Source organism: Aulonocara stuartgranti (assembly GCF_965226115.1).
Source record: "Aulonocara stuartgranti genome assembly, chromosome: 2".
In the NCBI taxonomy this organism is placed as follows: Eukaryota; Metazoa; Chordata; class Actinopteri; order Cichliformes; family Cichlidae; genus Aulonocara; species Aulonocara stuartgranti.
The window spans coordinates 36,508,623-36,532,766 of NC_138940.1; the positions used below are offsets into that span (position 1 = coordinate 36,508,623).

A 24,144-nucleotide genomic window follows, 5' to 3' on the forward strand; every position below is an offset into this window, starting at 1 on the left:
CTTGGAACAAAGAAAGTGCATGCATATGCGCTTTTCATTAAAATTTGCACCTAAATGTGTGAAATTCAATATGCAAACGAGAGAGAGAGAAGCACAGCAGATAGTTACACATAGTTGTAATACCGGGCTATTATTTGTTGTTAGGGCACAGCCATAAGAGAGCAGAGCATAAAGAAAATGATTTCTGAGTTTTAAAAAATGACAGCAGCTTTTAAGCCTGAAACACATGTCGTTTAAATAAAATAAAAACAACAACAACAAACTTTCAAAGTCCTTTTTGGAAGAAAACCCCTCCCCTTCCTGTTGTTTCATGTCTTATTTTACTGTAAAAGCCCAAAAAATGTTTACTTAGTAAACGCATTTTTGATTATAAGATTGAATTTATCACCACTTATCCCTGCATAAACTATTATTTAGGTTAATACGTTTTTCAGTACATGTAATGTTCTGTTTGTTTTCATGTCTGTTTGATAACTGGGCGGTGGTAGTGACCTCAATCTAAGGCAAACCTAATAAATCTATAGGATTAAAACAAGCTATGCTACCTTGCTATTCTAACTAGACCATGACTTTGATACATGTCAAGTGCTTCAATATTATTAACACATTTAAATGCATAAATAAAGAGAAATAGGATGAAACAGACAGATAAAGAAGGATAAATGACACATTTGAGCACCACAAGCCAGATTAGCTTCATTGCCCCAGGGCATTGATTTCTCCAGGAAGGATGGACCCATCCATCCGTGCAGAACATATCCCCCAATTAAGGTTCAAATCTCTCGTATCAACTTAACTGGATTCAGACCACGTGCCTGCAAAAAGCCAAATCATATGATTCACATAACTTCTCAATGTATGAAAACTGCATTCTGCAGACATTTATTCAGGCTTTTCCTTTAATATGTCATGCATATAGGTCATGGTAGTAAAACATTCCCCCTTTAAAGCAAACAAAAAACAACAACAAGGAGGGTTGTGGATCTTCAATCATGGCAGATTTATGACTAATGCAGAATAACAGTGATAATAGTGTATTTGCTTTCCAATGCAGCCACCCTCAATGGTACTAGTAATCAAACACACCTGAGAAATAGTACAACACAACAATGAGCTGCTCTTTAGCAAGGCACAGCCTGACTGTTTAGCTGCTTGCACTGTGACACTGTGACTCTGGTGCACTCGTGAAAGGGATTGGGGATTGCAACTAATTCCTATGAACGAGGAATTTCCAGCGCCGGTCATAAGTCCCTTGCATAAAAGTGAGGCAGGAAACCCGAGGCCTGTACTACGTTCAAAGCAAGTTCACATCTCCATACATTAGCCACAAGATGAGGCAAACCTACGAAGGTGGTTATAAACTCAACATGTCAACCCAGTGTTTCTCATAATCCAGCTACGAGCATGTTCACATGCCAGAAGAGTGCATATTTTAAGATGAGCAAGGTAGAATATTAGAAACATATGAAGAAGTCAAATGCGTCTTGTAATACAGCCACTGCAGGCAAAGCAGCTGTATTAGGAACGTGCTGTATTACAAGATGTGTAAATTCAAAGATTAATCAATATTAAAGCTCCAGGACATTCAAGAGTCTCACATGACTACAACTGCATATTCTGTTAAATTAACCACCTACTGTTTGATGTGTGCAAGATGATTTTAAACCTTATTCTTTCTTTCATAGCAAGTTCAATGTAAGTAAAAAAAAAAAAAAAATTTAAACCAAAAAAAAAAATTCAATTTAAAGATTGAGTGTTTAAAAAGAAGGCAGATAGATTTCTTAGTGCCCAGACATTTTCATCACTACACAAATGCATGGCGCCACCTCATCAGAACTCAGCACATCTGCACCTAAAGGAAAAAGGACAGTATTTTAAAGATCACAGTGTTAAAGGAGGCATCTACATCCACTGTCAACAAACCTAGAACCACCTAAAATGCATCTTGAGATCCGTTCCCAGATGCTTCAACCCCCACTCACAAATTGTCTGAGGTGACCTCAGTAGCTCACGTGACAGTTAAGTGGGACAGCGTCTTTCACACTTTGGCCCCAGTGAGTCAGGCCCTTTTTCACATGATTGGGTCAAGGATTCTCAGGACCGCCTCCAAGGGGATAATCCTAACTAGGGGTTAAATACCTGGGATTCTATAGCAGTTGTTTTAGAACTAAAGGTGCTTCCTGGATGAGAGACAAACGGTATTGATGAACCTAAAGACGCCCAGTTGTTTCCTTTCTAAGCACTCAAGACTACCATGTCCTGGATGACTGAGAACTTACACAAACATATTCAATTTAAACCTGTAATTTATGTGAGCTTATCAAGTACAAAGCTTTGTTGCTCTGTTCTAGGATTATATTACAATATTAAGGATTAGAAAAAACGCTTTAGAACTGCTTTCAGCTAACAGAAACAAAAACATATGACTACAGTTTCTCCTGAGCATCTACATTTCTTAATCGTGCTCACTGAGGAAAGACAAAAACTAGACCTTCCTTCTACCTGCGCACGTCCATGAGTCCATGGGCTTTTCCACAAGGTAAGGTCAGCAGCATAATTTAACCTGGCAACGCACCCAGAGTAAGAACTGAACCACCTTTGCAAGACTGGAGACCCAGGGTTAACCCCAAAGTTACGTTGCTAAGCCACAAATCCTGCTTTGTAGTACAGGCCTCTGGATAAATGATGGTTGCGGTTGGTTTGTCACAGCCTGACAAATGATTAAACCAGCTTGTGTAGGGTTTGGTTAGAAACGTCTGTTTGTTTAACACCACAGTGTCTGTTTAGTGTTTGTGATGATTACTTTCTCAGGAAGGCCTGCACTCCAAGTCCAGCACGACATGGTGAACATGAGGTGCATATGACTTAACGTGCTCGATGTGCTGGATATTTGTTGTCCACTGTGTACCATTGAAGTCTTTTAAAAGAGAAGCGAAGTGCTTTGCCGTGTCTTCGGCCCAGGCCTGCCACACCTCTCTGTCTGCTTTTTTCCCAGAAACCTTCTGGGGGGCATCGCCGGCTGTACTGTGCTGTACTGGTGAGGTAACGTTCTGGTGTATATGTAAAACGCCTCCTGTTGCTCTCCTGAGCAGTCGACAGGCGACAGACCAGCCGTCCTCAGAGCTTGGTATGAGACCCAGGTTCACTCGGTCAGCGACGCCACACAGCTGGAGCTGGAAAAACCAAAGTTAGACAAAAAGAGGTGATTACAAAAACCTGTATAGCGTATCTTTTTTTCTTAAAGCGGAATAAAAGGCAATTACATTTTTATAATAATGGTAAAAACTCAAACGAAACTTGCTGGTCACACTTGCTGATGATCATTTAATCAAGAGGATTTAATTAGCAGTGCCTGGCTGATACTTGGCTTCTTAATTAAGGGTAAGTAAGGGTGTAGGTACGGCGCACAGTCCTGAGAAATCTATCTCATAGTTAAAATAGATATAGTTTTTATTAGAGGTGGACTTTCTCTGATGAAATAATCATTTCCCAAGGGACCAATCTAAAACTGTAGTATATAAACACCACATGCGGCATAAGATATAACAAATCGATGAACTTTACTTGGCGATTATCTCCTTGGTGAATCGTGCAGCGGTCAGACACTCCGTTTGCCTCGAGGTTTTTCTTTAGAGCTTCGACAGCGTTGGGGTTCCACTCACAAGCATGAACGTGACTGGCCTTTGCATGCACCAGATATGGGAGAGTGAAGTATCCAATACCTGAAGTAAGGCACAAATGGGAAAATTAAACAACAATATGCATCATAACTCGGTTGCTTTTAGGTAGCACACAGCTGTAAGAGCAATAGTACATGAGCAGTGAACTCAGCTGCACCTCCATTTGATTCAGAATTCAAGGAAACGACATCAGTCAGTAACTTTATTTCATATCTACTAAAATGGGTCCTTTTAACCTTCAAAAAGTTACATTTACCACAGATTCCTTTTATTGCAATCGTATAATATATTTTCCAGTTTTATTACCTGCATATAAATCCACTACAGTCTCCCCTCTGCAGTCAAATCCAGCCACCCGGAGCTTCTCTGTTATGTTTCCAGCCGAGAACATGCACTTGGTAACATCAAACTCATAACTGAAACAAATGTGAAGCACACATTTTCACACACATTTTAGTCTAATAAGCATGTCCCCAAGTGCTGAAATCTATGACTGATTATTACCTAATGCCATTGTCTACATGTTTGACCCAGCTGTGCTCTCCTAGCAGCATCGTCACCTCAGGAGATCTAAATCCATCTCTTGAAATCCTCCTGATCTTTGCTAGGCGCTTTGCTCCCAGTCCTCTGGCCACTGTGCTCCAAAGCTGTTGATCTAAATGAGTTAAAAAGTAGCCAGTGAGCCTCCTCATGAATTATTCTGTACATTTAGCGGTAAAGTAAAACGTGGTGCAGTTTGAGATCAGTAGCTACCCATGTTTTCCCATAATGGCAGAACAAAACAAGTGTCTCCCAGCAGGACTAGGTCTCCATGTCGCTGGAAACTGCGAGGGATGTCTCTCTTCAGCTCTTCTGTCCATCTTTCACCATGAGACTCCAACAGCTCCTGGAGGACTTTCTCCAGTTTACTACTACTCGCCCTTCCTTTCTCTTTTTTTGACTGCAGTGCAGACTGTGATGAAAGCAGGACAGAAATGAAAATATTCACAGAAAAAAAAACAGCTATTACATTTTAAAGCTTGCTGTTAATAATAATTCGTTCAGCTTTAATTACCTTACTCCAAACTACTTCAAAATCATCATCTGAAGCCACAGTGGTCCTGAAAGACTGAAGATCGAGCTGGGACAAACAGGATGCTAAAATGGGCAGGAGGACTGTCCCATCTGAGTCTTTCACTAAACTCAAACTCAGGTCCAGAGCCCCTTTGGACTGTAGTGACCTCCTGTGAAATAAAATGCATGTTAAATATAATGTCAAAGTTATTTCAAACAGCCTGTTTGTTCAAATCAATCAGCTCCTTTTGATCTAATGCTAATTGCTAGCTGCCGTTGATAGCAATGACCAAATCGTGGATTACCTGAGCTTCTGAGCCTGACACTGAGGCACACGAAGGCATGGCACACTGTCCATCTGTAAACAAACAAATCAGCTCTATTTACGTTTAGATTACGATGCAAACAAAGACCAGGGCCCTGTGCTTCGTACGTCGCTTACTACATCCAAGATTAAATGAAACATCCAAGACCAAATCATCGCGCTAACTCTGAGCTCGCTATTCCGGTGTTGTGCCAAAAAGTGATTGTCTGCCAAAAACTGATTTCCGGTATTTGCCAAAAAGCGATTGCTCATATTTAAAGTGCTATAAGTAACTTGTTGGGCTATAATATGTTAAACATATGTCAAATGCATCCCTTATGGATGACTTAAAGTCATCTTGAGCCACAAACAACATTCGTGTAGCAAGATACAAGCCGCAATCAGTTTTTGGCAGCGACTTTTATATAACCTTTATTTATGCAGTAAAAAAAATCTCATTAACATTAAAAATGTATTTTGTAAGAGTAAGTTGCCCAACAGGACAGCAGAAATGGCAGCAAATATTACAGTAGTTCTGTAAAAATATTTTAAGTGGGGATAAAGGACCGGATTGGTTATAATGTAAGTACAAGTTGTAAAGATACTTAAAAAACAGATAATGTTTTAATTCTTTATGTAACCCCTTTGTATCCCCTGTTCACCGAAGTCTATTTACGAACATACGTAAAGATATTACACATAAAAAATACACAGAAACACTGGAAATCAGTTTTTGGCAGACAATCACTTTTTGGCACAACACCGGTTCCCCGAACACACCTGTTGTTGACGATTAGTATAGCTGGATGAAGTAATGTGAGATCACTGGGTGGCTTAACAGGGGCTACGCATCGATAGTAGAAACATTGATCGGCAACCCTTTGATTGGTCGGCGAAAATGTCGAAGGAGCGCGCTCGGTATTTTTCGGCAGCAGAGCAAGAACTCTTGAGTGAGGGATTTCAGGAGTTTCAGAGTTTAATTAAAACGCAAGGGAACACTGCAAAGGCTGCAAAAGCAAGGAGAGAGGGCTGGCAGGAAGTTGCTGACAAATCAAACTCGTAAGTAATTCAATAATAACAATAATAATGGAGTGGATTTATATAGCGCTTTTCAAGGCACCCAAAGCGCTTTACAATGCCACTATTCATTCACTCTCACATTCACACACTGGTGGAGGCAGCTACGGTTGTAGCCACAGCTGCCCTGGGGCAGACTGACAGAAGCCAGGCTGCCATATTGCGCCATCGGCCCCTCTGGCCAACACCAGTAGGCGGTAGGGTAGATTTATCATATCACACCATATTATCCAATATTATATTACATTATATTATATTATAATATGTTATATTATATCCCCTTTCACATTAGAGCCACAACAGGACCCACTAGAACATGGGAACAGGTAAAAGTGAAATATAAGAATATTCTACAGAATGGTAATATTGATCACTTATATTGCTTGTCGTCTCTTGGAAAGAGACCCTGGAATAATCTGTTTGTTTGTTCATAACAGCAACCAAGAAAAGGGCAGAGCAAAAAAAAGACAGGTGGTGGTCCTGCACCCCCTCGTCAACAAGTTGGTTAAGTGAATAATACCCTCACGGGAAAATCGATATCTCTCTATGAGCACACTGTCGCGCTGAGCTAAAGGATCCTGTCTGTCCCGCAATATACGCTGAATTCTGAGGACTCTCCTTATCAATCTTGCACCTTCCGCAATGGGTGGCTCGCGTAAACGGACAGGATATGACTGCGACAGACTTCCCAAATCCACCTTCGCTTTTATAGCCGTGGTCTCTCATCTTGATTACACGAAGTAATTTACAATTACTACTCTGAAATATGAATTACATCTGTAATAATCACATACATGTAATAGAATGTTAATAGTACATTTCCCTTTTTTAGGGAATGACCTGTATGTATCTGTGTGAAATCAATAAAAGGATCAAGTGCTGCATTATCTTTAGTTACATTGATGTTATTTATTTATGGTGAAACAGTGGTGGAATATCGCTGTTGCTTTCGTATGAATGACGCGGACATACCTGCGTGGCCGCGATCTAATCCTGTTTACATAAAGTAAACCTGCTCCCCAGCAGGTTTACGCTTACGGCTCTGTTGCTATGACAGCAAGTCCCGGATGGGCTTCGGGGAACCGAACGATCCAGGATCACGCGAAATCGTCAACAATCTCATCCAGCTAACTCACTTAGCGCGGTACGAAGAACAGGCCCCAGATGCACGTCAACAACCGGGTAGAAGCTTCCCTACTAGACACAACCCGTGTTTCCAGTCGGACTGTTATGCCGGACGGACAACTCCGAAAACAAGCAGTTGATAAACCAAAAATATATTAACAAAAACAGCACCCGGCGAACACATTTTTAATGTTTTTGTCTCTATTTCTTTTACTGCTAGAAAACTACAGCTTTTCCTCAATTAAACGAGGCCAAAAACCATTAAGTGATAGCCAGTTTTGGAGAAGTTGCTCACGGAGCCCAATAGATGGAGACAAAAGGAAGAGAAATCAGAGGGTAAGTTGCGGAAGGTAAAGCAACTTTAATGTAAAGCAGACTAAAAATCCTCCAGAATCAATCTAAAACTAATATCTATAATAAGATATAAAAATTCAACTGTTTGGGTTTATTCTTAGTGGGCCTTTATTTATGTTGTATTTGTGTAATATAGTCAAGTTATTTTGTAGGCGTTTACAAATGCAACAGACGCATCAGTAGACACGTGTACTCAAAGGCCACTTTATTAGGTACACTTTACTAGTACCCGCAGACCTTTGCAAACCTTCATGGCATAGATTCACCAAGGTGCAGGAAATATTTGTCAGATATTTTAGTTCATGTTGACATGATAGCGTCACACAGTTGCTGTTGATTTGTTGGTTGCACATTCATGATAGGCTGTGGCATTTAAATGACGCTCACTTGGTACTAAAGGGTCCAAAGTGTGCCAAGAAAATGTCCCCCCACACCACCATTACCAGACTGAATGATTGATACAAGGCAGGATGGATCTATGCTTCCATGCTGTTCAAGCCAAATCCTCATCCTGTCATTTGAAGGACCAGGAACCGCTCTGTTGTCCAGTTTTAGCAAGTCCCTGCAAAATGTCACCTGCTTTTCTATTCTGATCGGAGTGGTACCCAGTTTGGTCTTCTGCTGCTGTAACCATCTGCTTCGCTGTTCAACATCTTGTGTTTGGAGATCCTCTTATGCAAAGCTTCGTGGTAACAAGTGTTTATTTGAATGGTTATTTGAGTTAATGTTGCCTTTCTGTTAGCTTGAAGCAGTCTGGCCATTGTCCTCTGACCTCTGGCATAAACCAGTGAACTGCCACTGACAGGATATTTTTTTCTTTTTCGGACCATTCTCTGTAAACCCTAGAGATGGCTCTGCAGCAAAATTCAATTTCTGAAATACTCAAATCACCCATCTGGCACCAACAACCATGCCACCTTCAAAGTCACTTAAACCACCTTTCTTCCTCATTCTTATGTTTGGTTTGAACTTCAGCAGGTCTTCTGGACCATGTCTACACGCCTAAATGCAGTTAAGTTTTTGCTAAACAAATTTAAGGACAAATTTGACTGCAAATTTAGGAAAATGATAGTATGCACCTGTGAGATGTCCAATGGCCAGGAATTCCAAATTTCTTCTATTAGCAGGGCTGCAGTCCCAAAAACAACTGCAGTTTGATATGAGTTGTAATAGCCTTTTGGAGTATGTGTTTGTTAGTGCCCAAAAGATGGAGGCAGTATTGGCATGCCTATCTCAGACAATTTTCCTTTTCTTCCGAGATTACGTTATCTGTCTATTAGTGTGTATGACGTTAGATCAGTCATGCCACCACTGAGCGTTCCCCTTAAAAAAGATCGGCCCTGTTTGACAGATCTAACGAAACGTGTCATCTGAATTTAAATTCAGACTTTAAGCTGTCTGCAGCTGGGGGTGCATTTGAACTTGAGAGGGCGGGTGGGTCAATGCTACATCTGACACATCACCCATCATCTCTGTGTTTGATGAGGTGTTGGAGATGTTATCAAAGCAGCATGAGTGAACTGAGGCAATATTGTAGCATTGTAACATATGATATATATACTATAATTTAAAAAATTGTTATATATTTGTTATATAAATATTCATTTGTTATATAAATAAAACACTAATAATTCTTATGAAGAAATACACATCTAATGAAAATGCTGTCCTTCTCCTGACTGTCTATGAGCACAATCGACAACATCTATTCAAAACTTAAAAACTCTATCAAACTATAATTATCCATAACTGTAAATTTGCAATTTTGCACATTTATATTAACCTGTAGATTTGCAATTTTTGTGCGTATCTCTACATATATGCTGTAGTATTGCATACTCTGTATATATTATCACTGTGACAGTGTTGCAACTACTTGCACTTTAAATTCTGATTACACCCACACATAAGCTACAAGATCTACACTGTTTTACTTATTACTACTTTCTTTTTAGTGTTTTTAGTTGTGTGAAGGGAACCTGCAAAGTAAGAATTTCATTACTCTGCGTAACCTTTTGTGTTTTGCAGTGTACATGACAATAAACTACTTGAATCTTGAATCTTAAATCAAGGAAGAGAGGTCATTGACATTAATCAGTCTGGAAAGGGTTACAAAGCCTCTTATAAGGCTTCGGACTCCAGCAAACAGCGAGAGCTTTAATCCACAAATGGATACACCTTGTAACTGTTAATGATTTCATAATCAGAAAGAGACGGAGCGAAAAATTGCATCCATGGGAGAGCTCCAAGGAAAAAAACCACTACTTACCAAAAAGAACATATAGGCTCACCTCACATATGCCAAAAACATCTTGATGATCCCCAAGACTGTTGGGAAAATAAACGGTGGTCTATTAAGACAAAAGTTTAACTTTCTTGAAGGTTTACATCCTGTTACATCTGACATAAAGGTAGCACAGAATTTCATAAAGAGAGCATCATAACAAAAGTCAGACACGGTGGAGGTAGTGCCAGACCATCGTCTGAGGCTGCTTTTCTGCTTCAGGACCTGTTCGACTTGTTTTACTTGATGGAACCGTGAATTCTGCTCTCTACCAGAAAATCATGAAGGAGAATGTCAAGCTGTCAGTTTGTGCCCTGAAGCTTAGCGTACTTGGGTTATGCATCAGAAAAATGATCTGAAACACAGCTAGTCCACCTCTGAATGACTAAAATAAATAAACAAATAAGTAAAACTGAAGGTTATGGAGTGGCCAAGTCAAGGTCTGACCTTAGATGCTTTGGCGTGACCTTAAACACTTCATGTTGGAAAACCCTCCATGTGGAGGGTTTATATATATATATATATATATATATATATATATATATATATATATATATAAACCCTCCACATGGAGGGTTTATATATATATATATATATAAACCCTCCATGTGGAGGGTTTATATATATATATATATATATATATATATGCATGCTTATATACTTTGCAATTAGCTTGAAACATGTAAGTGTGAAAAATATGCCAAAAATAATAAATGAGGGCGGGGACAAAGAGTTTTTCACACCATTGTGCACACATGGTGTTAGAAATGCAAGCGTATTACTAATATAGCTTACGTACACAGTGCAACAATTCATGTGGTCAAATCTTCAAAATGTATCGGTTTGTTTTAGCCTGTCAAACTGTCATGTATGATGCAGAAGAAATAAGATCAAAAAAAGACCTCTGCATTGCTTATCTCTGCTCTCGTGGGGGATTAATCCCTCTGGTTTCCATTACCAATTAACTCCAATAAAACACTTCACGCTCTGCTCCCTTGGGCAATACGATAGGCGAGCAATTTAGCATATTAATGTGATCAAGACAGGACCTGTTCCTGTGTCCTTTGTTCCCTTTTTCTTTCACCTGTCCTGCCCCTTTAAGATTAGATATTTCAATCTAGGCGTGTTTCCTGCTACCATTGACTGAAACCGAGAGCTGGCAGGCTGTAGGGGGGGAAAGGCATATCCAAGAGCTTTACATATTCCTGGACACACTGGCGATTCTTTCTTATTTTTATTTTTCTTTAAATGAAGGCTGTTGAACCAGCAGTGCGGTCACAGTCTAACAGCCTGTTTGTGAAGACCCAGCAGCTGCTCGCCCGTAAAACCATTTATGATTTATCGAGATGACATGAATGTCAGTCGGTCAAGGTCCGCTCTTCCGATTGAAAAGCTGGATTTTCAGGTTTCTGGTGGGAATCATCTGCTGCACGCATTTGGATGAATTTCTCCTGATTTCCAGAGGTGCCCGGACCGTGAAGGGATTGAGGTTGTTTGAGCGGAGAGGGAGGCTCACTGTGGGAATGACATGCTGCAGTAAAGACGGGAAATAATATGGATTAGAAAACGCCGATGATGTGACTGCGACACTTTGAATGGTCAGAAAATGCTTCCCAGCCGCCACTTAGCGCACAAGTCTTTAATATCACTCATTAACTGGACTGTTTTTGACTAAATAGTATTTTGGGAAGGGGCTACATGTGCGCAGATCCCCTCCCGAGCCATCGGCGTATTGTCTGAATCCCTTTGCAGTATAAATACTTGTATTGACCCAAAGAAGCGCACACTGCTGATCTGAGAAGAGGACACCATGTCGGCGGTGATGATAACACGAAAGGTGCGAAAATGGGAGAAGCTCCCGGGGAAAAACACTTTCTGCTGCGACGGACGGGTGATGATGGCCCGGCAGAAGGGCGTCTTCTACCTGACCCTCTTCCTCATCACCGGGACCTGCGCCCTCTTCTTCGCTTTCGAGTAAGTCATACCCCGTGGCAAAGTTATCAGCTGCTCCAAAAAGTGTTTCCAACTCCCTTTAGGCTTCTTATGCCTTTTTCGGTTGCCAAAATATCACGTCTTATAGCCTTATCCAACATTTGTCAACTTTAGAGGTGCATAAAATCAGTATAAACTCACATAATAAATATTTTAGCTTCAATCAAAAACATCCATCACTGCTTAATTTACGTGTTAGAGATGTCCGCTCTGAGAATATAGGTTATTTGATCATGAAATGCATTAACAATTTATTTTGATTGATTGATCTGGAAAGCAGTATCCACCTTCTCAGAACTCAGAACTAGCTGAATATCCTAATGCATCACAAAGAGTAACGTAAAGTCCTCACCTTTGATTAGGTTAAATCACCAAATCAAGCTTTTACTGTTATCCTCATCTCAGTCATGTGTAGTTGATCTGAAAATGATTTCTTTAAGGGAGTATTGGATTTTTGTTACCTTTCTAAACCTACTTAATGGTAATGTGATCCTGGGCTCGGTGGTGGGCAGTAAATGTAACCTCCTTTTATGGTTTTCTTTTGTAACAGGCAACAATTTCACTTTGATAACCTCGTATTCGTGTCTTGTTGATCTAAATTCTCTTCCTGACAGAGAAGATGGTTATGACTGACCACATACTGAGTTGTTCAATATTTAATGACACAAGTCATTCAGCTTTGGTTTTGCGGCCCTTTTTTTTTGGTCTCAGCAGTTCTGTCCCAATCCACTACTTGCACAACCCATTGGACTCATCATCCAGGCAAGCACTGTCGACCTGCTCGGATGCTGCTGGTGAAGCCAGATCTCATCAGTTCATGCTGTACTGAGGAGTGCCTTTTAATAAAATGAAGAACATGGACGTGGCTCATAAAGCAGTGCTGCTTACACTTTCTGTCCACGTCCTTGTTATTTCCTCTTTTCTTTCTTGGTAGTTTTTAAATGACACACAGAACACAATGATTTGGCACAAAATCCTGCTGTGTAACACAGTAACCTCCGTTGACTGTGGGTGTGTATGCGGCTACCAGGCCAAATGGATTTGGAGCATAGTGGCGAGGAGAAGTAGCTGCTCTTGCATAGTGCCAGGCCCTTCCCGTCTCTGTCTGCCTGCACGTTAATGGCCTCTTGCTTTCCTCTGAGTCTGCACAGAAGGAGCTGTTGTCCGGCTCAGAGCACAGAGGGAAAAGGATGATACTGCTCACGCTGAGCATCCAGAGCTGGGAGGAGGCGTTATGATAACTGATAGCTAGAGGGTCATTAACTTGCTATGTTCATATTACAGCACAATATAATTATCTTTCTGGGTGGGACAGCTACTGAAGTTGGGCCCGAGCAACATGGGGGTAATTGCTAAATTCAGTTACATGGCAACTTGATACATTGAAGCTATGACAGGGTGAAAGCCATCAGCAGAAAGGCTCTGAGGTATAATGCATTCACAAAATGCCAATTTAACTAGTGATAGAAGCATTAAAACACCAAGTCTAAGCTCTTTGCTATTGTAGAATTATTTGTCAGCTAGTGCGAGCGCTGTAAGTAACAGCTGTTTTCATAATTAATGCATCTGCTGTTGATTATGTTCATTTTCTGCATTTTCCAGAGTCTGAGACTGCTTGTTCAGAGTACTTATTTTATCTTAAAACCCGACTGAAAAACCTTCCCATCGCTTGTCACCCATAAATAAATAACAACTATTGCATAATCATGAAACTTAGCACAGACATTCAGGCTCCCCAAAAGAAACCAATTGTAATCCTCCAACTCCAAATCTTGAATCTCTATAAACAGATATTTGCATATGAATATCTAGAATCTGTTGGCAAAGACAAGAGTTTTGGTGATGGAGGTTTCCTGGTGTGGCAGGTATTGAGGAGTCATGTGTAAGACATGCAGAGAGACCACGTGGACAGCAAAAGAAAGGTGCATTCAATTGCACTTTCAAGGTCTCAAGATATGTTTTGAAGATGACTCAACTTTCTTCTAGCCGCTTTAAGATAATCTGCATTCATAGTTGGAGACCAAATGGCATGAACCGTTGAGCACTCCCTCAGAAAACGCCTCTTAAGTTTCCCCCACTGGATGATGTCGTGATGATGTTCTAGCCACCACTGTGATTTGATTTCTGACTAAATCATTGCAAAACTGATCACATTTGTAACAGCTGCTGCTCTCTTTTGAAATGTCATCGTGTTAAGCTGCTAAACTAAGGCACGCTAGTGGATAAATATCTGTTAGGTTTGTCATTGTGAGTATAAATCAGTATGCTGACGTTAGGATTATCTGGCTCATTTTGTGCTAAAAATGGGGAAAAAAAGGTATAAAACAGAAGCCAATAAATTATCAGTTAATCTGCAAAACTAATATTTGTTGAATTTCACTGCTCTAAAACACTAAAAACACTAAAAACAAACCAGTGATCAAAAATGTAATTTTTGTATAAAGGCTTGCAACACATTAAAGACTGTATTGCAGTCGATTGTGTGACGCTGCATCAGTATAATCAGCTAAGCTGCCTGTCAGGGCAACGTCTTGCTGTTTCTTTATCTTTGAGAATTCCTTCCTCACATGTGAGCTTAAGGTTGGGCAGTGTGCTGCACCGTGACGTTGATGGCAGAACAAGGGAGGGCAATGTCATGGCGTGAGCTGGCTAATGTCCAAGACCAGGGGAGCAGACATCTCACTTTTATCATCAGCCACCGGCATCATGTGCAGGGAGACCCCTCCGTGTTTTAATTTGTGCTAAATTGCGGAAACCAGTGGCTGAGTACACAAATGGAAAGATGCATTAGGGACAAGTAAACAAATTAGTCACTGAAGAAATGGGCCCAGCCTTTTTAGTTTTCTTTTCCCTTGCTGGGCAGAATTTTAAGTCTTTACATCCTTACCTTATTGGATTTGTGCTGATCCTTTTTGCATATCTATTAAACTGGGTATTGCATTCAGTGTGTGTGTGTGTACAGAGGGCTTTAGCATGTACATATCTGCAGAAGGCTTACTTGCAGATAGATGTTTGCAGGTTTGGTTTCTATTTGCTGCTTTTTGTCAACGTGTGTGCATATGTGCATGCGGATTGCCACCTATGGATTTTGGAGGAAGGAACAAGAAACTGGAACATAAGGACAGTGTGTCATCTGTCTGTCCACCACAGGACACTTAGCCACTAGGCCAGAAAACCATATGTGCATGACGATCTTCTTTTCTGGGTATCGGTGCTGTATGTGTGCAGTAATGGGAGCGATGCAGGAGAAGTAGGTATACAGGGATGAGCCTGCAGAGCGAGTGGCTGCAGTCAGAAGAGCTCTTGTAGTCAACCCCCCCAAGCCTCTCTCAGCATCTAACTCCACCCTGTCTCCCTGTTAACCAATCGGAAAGCGGCATCCGGCCAAGGCCAAATGAGCAATAACATGATTTATACCCTACTCAGAGTACGCGCTCCATTTACAGCAACCATGATCTAAAGGCTTTGTTCTCTGGAAGCTTCTCTATCAGAAGGAGAGAGCCGCTCCTCTGTGGAGGGTGGATTTTATAAATCTATAGCTCACAGCCTGCGAGCCTGCTTCATGCAAGGAAGGAAAGTCCACATTATATTTGCATAAATCTTGGGGTGGGGTTGAAGTAGATGCACTGCTATCAAAAATGTGACAGAGATACTGCTAAATAAACACATTTCTCATCAGTCTCAAGTTCACTTGCTAAATATTATATGACCCAACATCTGTGATCCTAACTTTAATCCCACTAAACGTTCCGTGACCCAGGCTCTAATGTTTCATCTCTCTCGTTTGGTATTTAAATGTTGCATAACAAGGACGACTGATTTAAGCCTGGCATCAGAGTATAGTGAGTGTAGTCTGGAGCTTCAGGTTCAGGGGGTGCAAGCTCCCATGACATCAGAGCAAGGACATGTATCATCTTTGTCTACCTGAAGCAGGAAATTCAGTCACGGCTTGATACCGCATACTAATGTATGAGGTGCTGATATCTGCATCGTTTGGATGACTCTTGAAATATTCTTAGATAAGAAGTAAATGTTAAGTGAGCTTTTGGATTTCGTCAGGCTTTCGTTTCTTTGAATATTTATGAGAATAGCATGAGCAGTTTTATTGCTGTGGGAAAAGCACGAGGATCCACGAAAGCTTTTCTGATATCGACTTGTTTCCTGCTTGTATCTTAAAAAGGAGAGAGGGCAAGCAGAGGTTGAGAGCTTTTGTTTTTTTCCCTCAGCAGTGCCCTAGAAACAGCCAGGCACAGTCTGCAGATGTTTGTATGACAGAAGGCTGTTACTGAGGCCCACTGTTGAGCTGCCTGCACAGCAAGTGCATAATTCATTTGGAGTATGAGTCAAGCAGGCCTGCAACAGCTTACAGCTGTTAAGTATTAATAACGGAAGGGTTTGAAATGTTCGACAAAGGTAAAATGTCATGAGTCACTATGTGTGGCGTCGTAATCCCGGGTTCAGGGGCGGTGTGGCTGAGACGCTGAAGTGATTCTAATTTGGTGATATCACTACTTTAGGAGCTTTTCATCTCTGAGCTTGTGTCATTCTGAGTTAAGAAGGAACTAAACGTCTGCAGAAGACTCGCCTTAAAGCATCTAATGCCCACCCACACCAGGCACAGACATGACAGTAGGAGCAGCAGTAGGTAGTTTATCTGTCTCCTGTGTAATGAGATTTAATTGTTTTATTTTAATGCCTTTATTGTCTTTTATGACCACCAGGTTTTTCCCTAAACGAGTTCCCTTTTATTAAACAAAGTTTATTCGGTGTAACTTCGGTAAAACTCGGGGTCTAATGCCCACTCTGTGATATTTGTTTAAGATTTAATTAGGGGCCAATAAATAATCCAAAGAACATACAGCAAGGCTTTATTTGCCTATTAAGTCAAGGGGTAAACTCAATTGTGATAATAGTTTTGTGCCATGGTTAATAAGATTACAGCCTTTGAATGTGATGTAGGCCTCCTCTGGGTCAATCAGTAACCAATATGAACTACTGCAACTTGTGCAAAAAAAATAAACACTGTAGAAACAAGAGGTTTTAGCATCTCATACCTTCATATAATTGGCAGTGGCACAATTTAAATTCCTTTGTTGTTGTTGTTGTTATTATTATTTTTAATAAATTGGAAGAATGCAGGAATGGTTTAATACGCATATAAGGGGTGAGGTTAACAAATGTAATCTGGTTACATTTTGCCTTTTGTTATGCAGCACACACAGATAAGTGTGCAACTCATTAATTAGAAGACAATTTTGCTAAGAACTATGAGAACACGGTCTGTTTGGATTGTAATGGCAATGCATTTTCTTTATGTAGTACCTTTCAAAAACAAAGTTACAAAGTGCTTAACAAGATAAGATAAGAAACAGCAAATAAAACATCTAAGAGAAGGCAAAGGTCACTCAACATTTGGCTTAGGAATACTAGCAGCACAAGGAGGTAAAAAGTGAGGAATAAAGAAAATTAAAAATAAAACAACAGGTAATTAAAAGCTAGTAGAACGTAGATTGAAATTATAACTAGGAGAAGGCGATTAAACAATTGAGGTGGACAACATCGAAATAAACTTCAAATGGAGGCACAGAAAAAGCCTACTTTGAAAAAATATGTCTTTAAGAAGGATTTAAAAGACAAAAGTGAGCTTGGTGATCTGATCTCCTCGGGATGATTATCACGAAAAATGGGTTTCCTAACAGAAAAAGAGTGATCACCCTTGGTTCTCAGTCGAGACAGTGGGGTGACCAGCTTGGCTGAGGACCTTTTTTCATTATTCTTTTCTTATTTTCTGTAATAATCCAAAAGCCTACAGACAAATTCTACTGTGTATCAAGGGCGAGGTGTTTTCTAACTTCCTGGTTGGTTAAAAAACAAAACAAAAAAAAAAGGCACTCTATTACAAATGTATTCTCTCTAAAGGTAGTTCATGTATTTGTAGCATTTCAGTGTAATAGAAGGTATTGTAATGTATTCTCGATGAGCATTACATGAGATGAATTATACTACTGTTTATTTTGCTAAATATAAAGCAGTAGGTAAGCTTAGCTTTGCATAAAATTTAGATATTGTGGCATACCTGTCTCTGTACAAAGGTAAGGAAATCTGCCTTCTAGCACCTCTCAAGTTCATGAAATAATTTCCACACAGGTTGTTTTCACACCTTCACAAAGACATGCTGTTAGAATAGTAAACGGATATTTCATAAATATGAAGTAAGTTGGTTAAGGAAGAGGGTTTGTTAGCAATATGTGCGTGTCAGTTGACAGATATCCCCTCGTAGACGATCCAGTTTTTCCTGCTGCTTCTGTGGTGATTGGTGAACACGGAGTCACCAGAGTGGTGCCGTGACAGCTCCACCCTGCACAGCACAGGAAATTGTCACATCCAGGAAAGATAGGGGGGCTTGATGGGAAGCAATGATAGAGAAGCCTTCCTTGAATATGTTCCAGTTTACGGTTACGGGAATTGCACTTCATCGACAGACTGCAATCCCTCAGCCTGAATCCCGCTCTGTGCGGCCTCTGCACAAACGGCTGTGGGAAACACACCTCGCAGGCCTGCCAGTGGAAATTTCTATTGATTTGATCTCCGCTCCTTCTCTCCATTAATGTTTGAAATGCGCTGCCGGAAAACTGCTCAGACAAGTCAAGCAGGTGTGTGTGTGTGTTTGCTTTGTTGTCTTGTCAGAGCTCAGGTATGCTGACAGGGTTCATGTACGTGGTGACATTAAACAAGTCCGCTTTGTTCACTTTTAACTGTATGTCTGCATAGTGAGAACAGAAAACCGACCATGATGATGAAGCAAAACTGTGGGTGACACTGTAGTAGATGAGTAGCTGACATCCGGGCCACCTGTGTGAGGTTATCTGTGTTAAACAAATTAAATAAAACAGGCAAAAGCAATTTATTTTTTAATGGCTGCTGATTTCTCTCTCTTTTCCCCTTTTTGTTATATAACTGCAGCCACTTCAGGTTTAATTATGAGATCACAGATGTGCAATGGTGCCCCTATGTACAGATTTCTGTTATTGGCTTAGAGCGCATTGGATCGTATAGAAGAGCAACTCCGATCAGCAAAATTTGAACTAAGTCAACAACCGTCCACAGTATGAAAAATAAGAGTTTTACCCTCCATATTTTTCATGTGTTATAGGCTACTTGTTTTTGTTACAATAGAGTGTTGGCTATAACCAAATGTTAACTGTTTGGATATTCTTGTGTTGTATTTGAGTTTCAGTTTGTAGATTCTGATATTTGTTTTTAGTTTGTCCTCCTCGCTGTTGTCACTGCAATCATCCTGCACCTCATTTCTTTGTTGCTACCTTAGCAAATTTGTTGCTAGATTCAGCCGCTTTGTATAACCATTCACTGGATTCTATATTAGATGAAAAGGACTTGGCAGTAAACCACAAGACAGTAGCTTGCTGTTCTGTCGCAACCAACAGAAAAGTCCTCCTCGCACTTTTTTTATTGGTTTATTTATTTATTGGTTTTTTATTGGTTTAGCAAGAAAAATAAGATAATAAAATAACACCTTCATTTATTTTATTTTTAAGCCCCATTTTTTTCCTTTATCGTGGGCTTTTTTACATTTTCTGTTTAATTTAGTGTAATGTTTGGCGCTTGTTTTATATTTTTATTATGCTGTATTGTTTTAAGATGTTTTTTTATGGTTTGGCTGCTGTAAAATAGTAATTTCCTAACTTTTGAGATAAATATGTTTCTTATGTTATTGTAACATAAAGCACTTGGTGCTTCTGATGTTCTCTCTAAGTGATAATTTTTGCCAAATTAGCAGCAAAGGCTGTGAACACTTATGTACATGTTTTGTTTTTTATTTTTAATAAATCTGCGTTAATTTCAAGCAAACTGTTTGTTCACTTTATCTTTATGGGGAATCGCATGTAGAGTTTTGAGGCGAGGCTGTAACATGACAAAATGTGGAGGTACTTTCCAGATGCACTGTATGCAGGTGCTGTTTAATGGAACAAAAGAGAATACTGTGTAAATAAAGTGTAGTCTGGTGATCTTGTGTGTGGGCAGTTTTATGCGTGGCATGCTGAACTACAGTTAGTGTTCCTCAGTCCCTTAAAATCCTGTAGTGCAACATTAGAGTCACATTATGAATATATGATTTCAGCCTCAAGGGAGAGCGATGAGGCCATAGAGTTAAACTATTAATAACTGCGTGTGGAAGCCTTTTTGCTGCTGCTGCGCTCTTCTGTTGCAGCACTTTGCATTGCAGCTCACATCTGTTATCAGATTGTGCAGCCGGCCCTTTTGGAGGAGCCCAGCTGGCTCTAAGCTCAATGGCCTGGCAAATGGATCCACGCTTCTCCACTAGTACAGAAGGTGTAGGGAGTGCAGCATCGTGTTATTTATTCAAGGCCACGACTTCGGTCTTGTGGTTCGTGACCTTATGCTCTGAACACCAGTTAAAAATATGTGTGGTGTTGTTTTGTTGTGTCCTCTGTGCTCATGGCTTTCCTGAGAGTGCTCTGCCGCTTCTCTTAAGATTATCCGTAGTTATCATGTATTACTATGATGGAGAAATGTAGAACAGGATTTCTTTAATTAATTAATGTGAGAAAAACATGTTTTTCCTCAATCCTGTATGATGTCAAGTTTGCAGATGCGAATATGTAGAAAAGAAAGCAGCTGTTGTGTGCACATCATTTTAAAAACACTTTTCTTTTTCTTGTGCAGATGTCCGTACCTGGCTGTTCATCTTTGTCCCGCCATCCCAGTTTTTGCTGTCCTGCTGTTCCTTTTCGTTATGGCCATGCTGTTGAGGACCAGCTTCAGTGACCCCGGGGTGCTACCGAGGGCCCTTCCGGAAGAGGCTACATTCATTGAGATGGAAATTGGTAAGTTACAGGATTTGCGGACAGACACTCTCCACTGCTTCCCTTATAACTTCATGTGAAAAAGGTTTTCACAGGACTCTATGCTGTCCTATGAAAAATTAAGTACACCCTTACTGCAGGTGATTAAATGATCAACAGCAAGTGTGGGTATCTCTGTAAAAGCACAAGATTTGTAAGTCTGCTGGTCTGGAAAATTCAGGTGTGTGTTTTAACACAATGCCGATGCTCCCAGTAGTGGACTTTGCAGCAAATTCGCTCCAAGGTCAGACTGTGCAATGCTAAGAGAAACTACAAAAAACCCCAAAACAAAGTCCAAGAGCTACATCTCAGGCCTTAGTCACCTTAGTTAGATATTAAAGTTCATAACAGCCCAATCAGACAAAGACTGAAGAAGTATGGCTTGTTTGGAAGTGATGCCAAGAGTTAGCTTCTTCTGACTAAAACCACAGCAGCACAGCTTTAGCTTGCATCAGCATAAACCTCAAGACCTCTAGAACTACGTCCTTTAAGGTGACCGACATAGAGATGTTTGGCCATAAAGTGCAAAGAGTGCCAAAGACCAAACCCAGCACTTCATACCATTTGTGGGCTGGGCACTTGTGGGTAGCGTGGCTGAGCGGTCTAAGGCTAGTCTCTCTGGAGGCGTGGGTTCGAATCCCACCGCTGCCATTATTGGGGACAGGGATAGCTCATTAGGTAGAGTGTTCACCCCATGATTGGAAGGTCGGGGGTTGAAATCCACTGAACGGCTATCCTGAGGCAAGCTGGATTGGTACTCCTTCGATGAGTGAATGGGTTAATGCAGAAGACTAAACAATTTCCTACAGGATTAATAAAGTATACATTTATTATTATCATTGTTATTCTGGAGTCAAATGTGATGCCTGACAGCTAAAGCTGGGCTGAAAGTGGGGCCTTCATCAGGACAAAGATCCCAAGCAGAGCGGCAAATCTACAAGTGAATGGCTGAAGAAGAAATAAAAAATCAAGGTGTTGCAATAGCCCGGTCAAAGTTTTGTTTGATCACATTTGATTAAAAGCGATATCACCATTATTACCATTATCTTATCCACATGTTTCTCAGTCTGGACTAAATTGTTTGCAACATGGCTTTGCCCACTTCTAACAATTGAGAAGAGCTCAGGGATAAACACAAACACAGGAAACTGTTAAAGGAAACAGTGTTTACATCTACAGAAGAATGTCAACACTCTAGATCAAGAAGATAGAGCAGCGTTTATGTCTTTTAAATACCAGTTTAAATTGCAGCTTTGACAAATCCTTAACAGCCTGACAAAACCACATGCTATGCAATTGGGTTTATTTGTACTATTACAAGTAAGTTATCTTGAGCACTACCTGTCACTAGCAAACAATGGAGAGACACGACCAGTGACTAGCTGTGTAGCATTTAGCAGCTAAAGAGCCTCAGGCACAGCTGAAAACTAAAGGCTGAGCCTAAAGAGGAGCAAGAACCTGACCTACATTTGGCAGGTAAACACAAGCACGACTCCATGTGAACAGTATTGTTGCTAATTAAGAAACGAACAAGGTTTTTTGTTGCTAGTGCCAGTTGTAGGTGTAGTTGCAGATTTAATTATATTTTTGGGAATGTTTGAAGAGGCTTTATTTGCATGAAATACACTCATTAGTCACTTTGTTAGTTATACGTTGCTAGCACCAGATTGGGGCCTTTAAGGATCAATGTGTTGACAGATGGTCTTCTGCATGTTTATGGTTATTTGAGTTACTGTTGCCTTACTATCACCTTGAAGGAGTCTGGCCATTGTCCTCTGACATAAATGTGGTATTTATGCCCGAAAAACTGCTCTTTTTCAGGGGGTCTTTCTTTGTTGTACAGATGTTCGTACAGGAACATCAGCAGTTTCTGAAATACTCAGAGCGCCCACTCTGGTATCAACGACCACGCCACTTTCAAAGTCACTTAAAAAAATCTTACTTACCCATTCTGGTGCTAGACCTTGTAACCAGGTCTACCCCTCTGCACTGGAGTTCCTGCTGTGTGATTGACTAGATATTTGTATTAGTGAGCAATTGAACAGGTGTATTCTGGTATCTTTTCAAACCTTTGGCTTTTGACACAAATTTCAAAAATACAGTGGCTACGTGATTGTAAAGTTTTTATTATTTAAAAAAACCTCAAAGTAATAAATAGTAAAAAGTAGCATGTGACCTCACCTTGCCAGGTGTGGCAGTCCAGCGCCTGCCCTTGTAAGCAGTGCTATTCAGTATCAGTGCTGATAATGCCATAGTCACAAGTCTCTTATCTAGATACATTTAAATGTTTAGTCAGCGACGTGTCTAGTGGTTATTGCAGCTCAGGTGCTTTTACATCGTTGTCATCCAGGGTGTTGCACACAGCGGCGCGTGTCTGTGTGTCAAAGGACACCCAGAGGTGTGGATTGCAAACTAGGTGGAAGTAGTTAAAGTATTTAGGAGGGATAAAATATTTCACTATATATGTTTGCTAAACAGTGAGCAGACAGCCTCAATCTGCTGGTTTATTTATTCTTGTTATACTTTAGATTGCTAAAAGTTGGGTGTGCTCATCCACAAATGTAGAGCTTAGTTTAAAATACAGTTTTTCACAGTATCCAAAACATACAACACTCTTAGAAAAGAGAAATTGCCCTTTGTTCTTTATGATTTTTTTTTTTTTTGTATTTTCATGCTGCTATATTTGTTTAGTATCCAGTGCTCTCTCTTTGCCTCCCTCCCTCCCCGTGTGGCTGCTCAATGTTCTTTGTCTCTGTTAAAGATTCACAGCATCCTTCAGCCAGCATGCGTGTTCCCTCGCTCTGTGTACGAAGCATGGGCGTGGACCGGTCTCTTTTGAGGACAGATTAGGCTTATAAAAAAAGGCTAGGGCACTCGGCTCTCTGGGATTGGGTTAGCTGGCATCAAGTGCTGCTGTCATCATGACCGTGACTCATCGTGCTCGTTCGATGATGCTGATGGAGAACCTGAAACGCATGCATGTTTGTGCTGTTAGCTCTGAAACAATTAGTCAAAGGATGGAAAATTCGCTGCCTATTTTAGTGATCTATTACTCATTTGAGTCATTTCTTTACGCAACAATACCACATCGATCCTCTGGTGATGTTTCGTCGCTTTAATTTGTCTTGAGTGACAAACACCAAACTAATTTACTGGGTGGTTCATATTCAGTTTTTATTAGCTTTTTTTTCTCTCTCTCAGTGAACAATTGTGATTTTTACATTTCAGATTGAATAGACAAGTTATAAAATGTTAATTAGTGAGCTTTCGAGGTGCAGGAATGTGGCGTTCGAGTTGTTGATAGTTGCTACCCTGTGTTTCAGTCTTTATAGTACCACAAACTAAGCATCTGTTTGTGGTAGTTTCATTTCAAATGTGCTGCCAGCAGTG

General features: G+C 40.4%; 2 protein-coding genes across 4 annotated transcripts in view; one reads left to right on the top strand and one right to left on the bottom strand.

Moving 5' to 3' along the window:
- Positions 1 to 217: 217 nt before the first annotated feature.
- trmt12 (tRNA methyltransferase 12 homolog) lies at positions 218 to 5,143 on the bottom strand. Of its 2 annotated transcripts, XM_082544756.1 has the most exons (8): positions 5,039 to 5,143; positions 4,735 to 4,903; positions 4,434 to 4,632; positions 4,185 to 4,335; positions 3,987 to 4,096; positions 3,565 to 3,722; positions 2,804 to 3,173; positions 218 to 815 (listed from the first exon to the last, which is right to left on the bottom strand). In XM_082544756.1, exons 1-7 carry the CDS (start codon positions 5,089 to 5,091, stop codon positions 2,808 to 2,810), a joined length of 1,206 nt encoding a protein of 401 aa, XP_082400882.1. In that variant the 5' UTR covers positions 5,092 to 5,143; the 3' UTR covers positions 218 to 815; positions 2,804 to 2,807. The 2 variants fall into 2 exon arrangements, with proteins under 2 accessions (XP_082400882.1, XP_082400881.1); XM_082544755.1 differs by lacking the exon at positions 218 to 815 and having other exon boundaries at positions 835 to 3,173.
- A 2,186-nt stretch (positions 5,144 to 7,329) lies between these two features.
- zdhhc9 (zDHHC palmitoyltransferase 9) overlaps positions 7,330 to 24,144 on the top strand; it is a 32,001-nt gene continuing 15,186 nt past the window's right edge. Inside the window, exons 1-2 of one of the 2 annotated variants that reach the window (XM_082557313.1) lie at positions 7,330 to 7,575; positions 20,576 to 20,736. In XM_082557313.1, the coding sequence (XP_082413439.1) occupies positions 7,547 to 7,575; positions 20,576 to 20,736 (190 nt within the window). In that variant the 5' untranslated portion in view covers positions 7,330 to 7,546. Of the gene's footprint in view, positions 7,576 to 11,000; positions 11,852 to 20,575; positions 20,737 to 24,144 lie in introns of those variants that run through there. The other variant, XM_082557312.1, reaches the window with a different exon arrangement.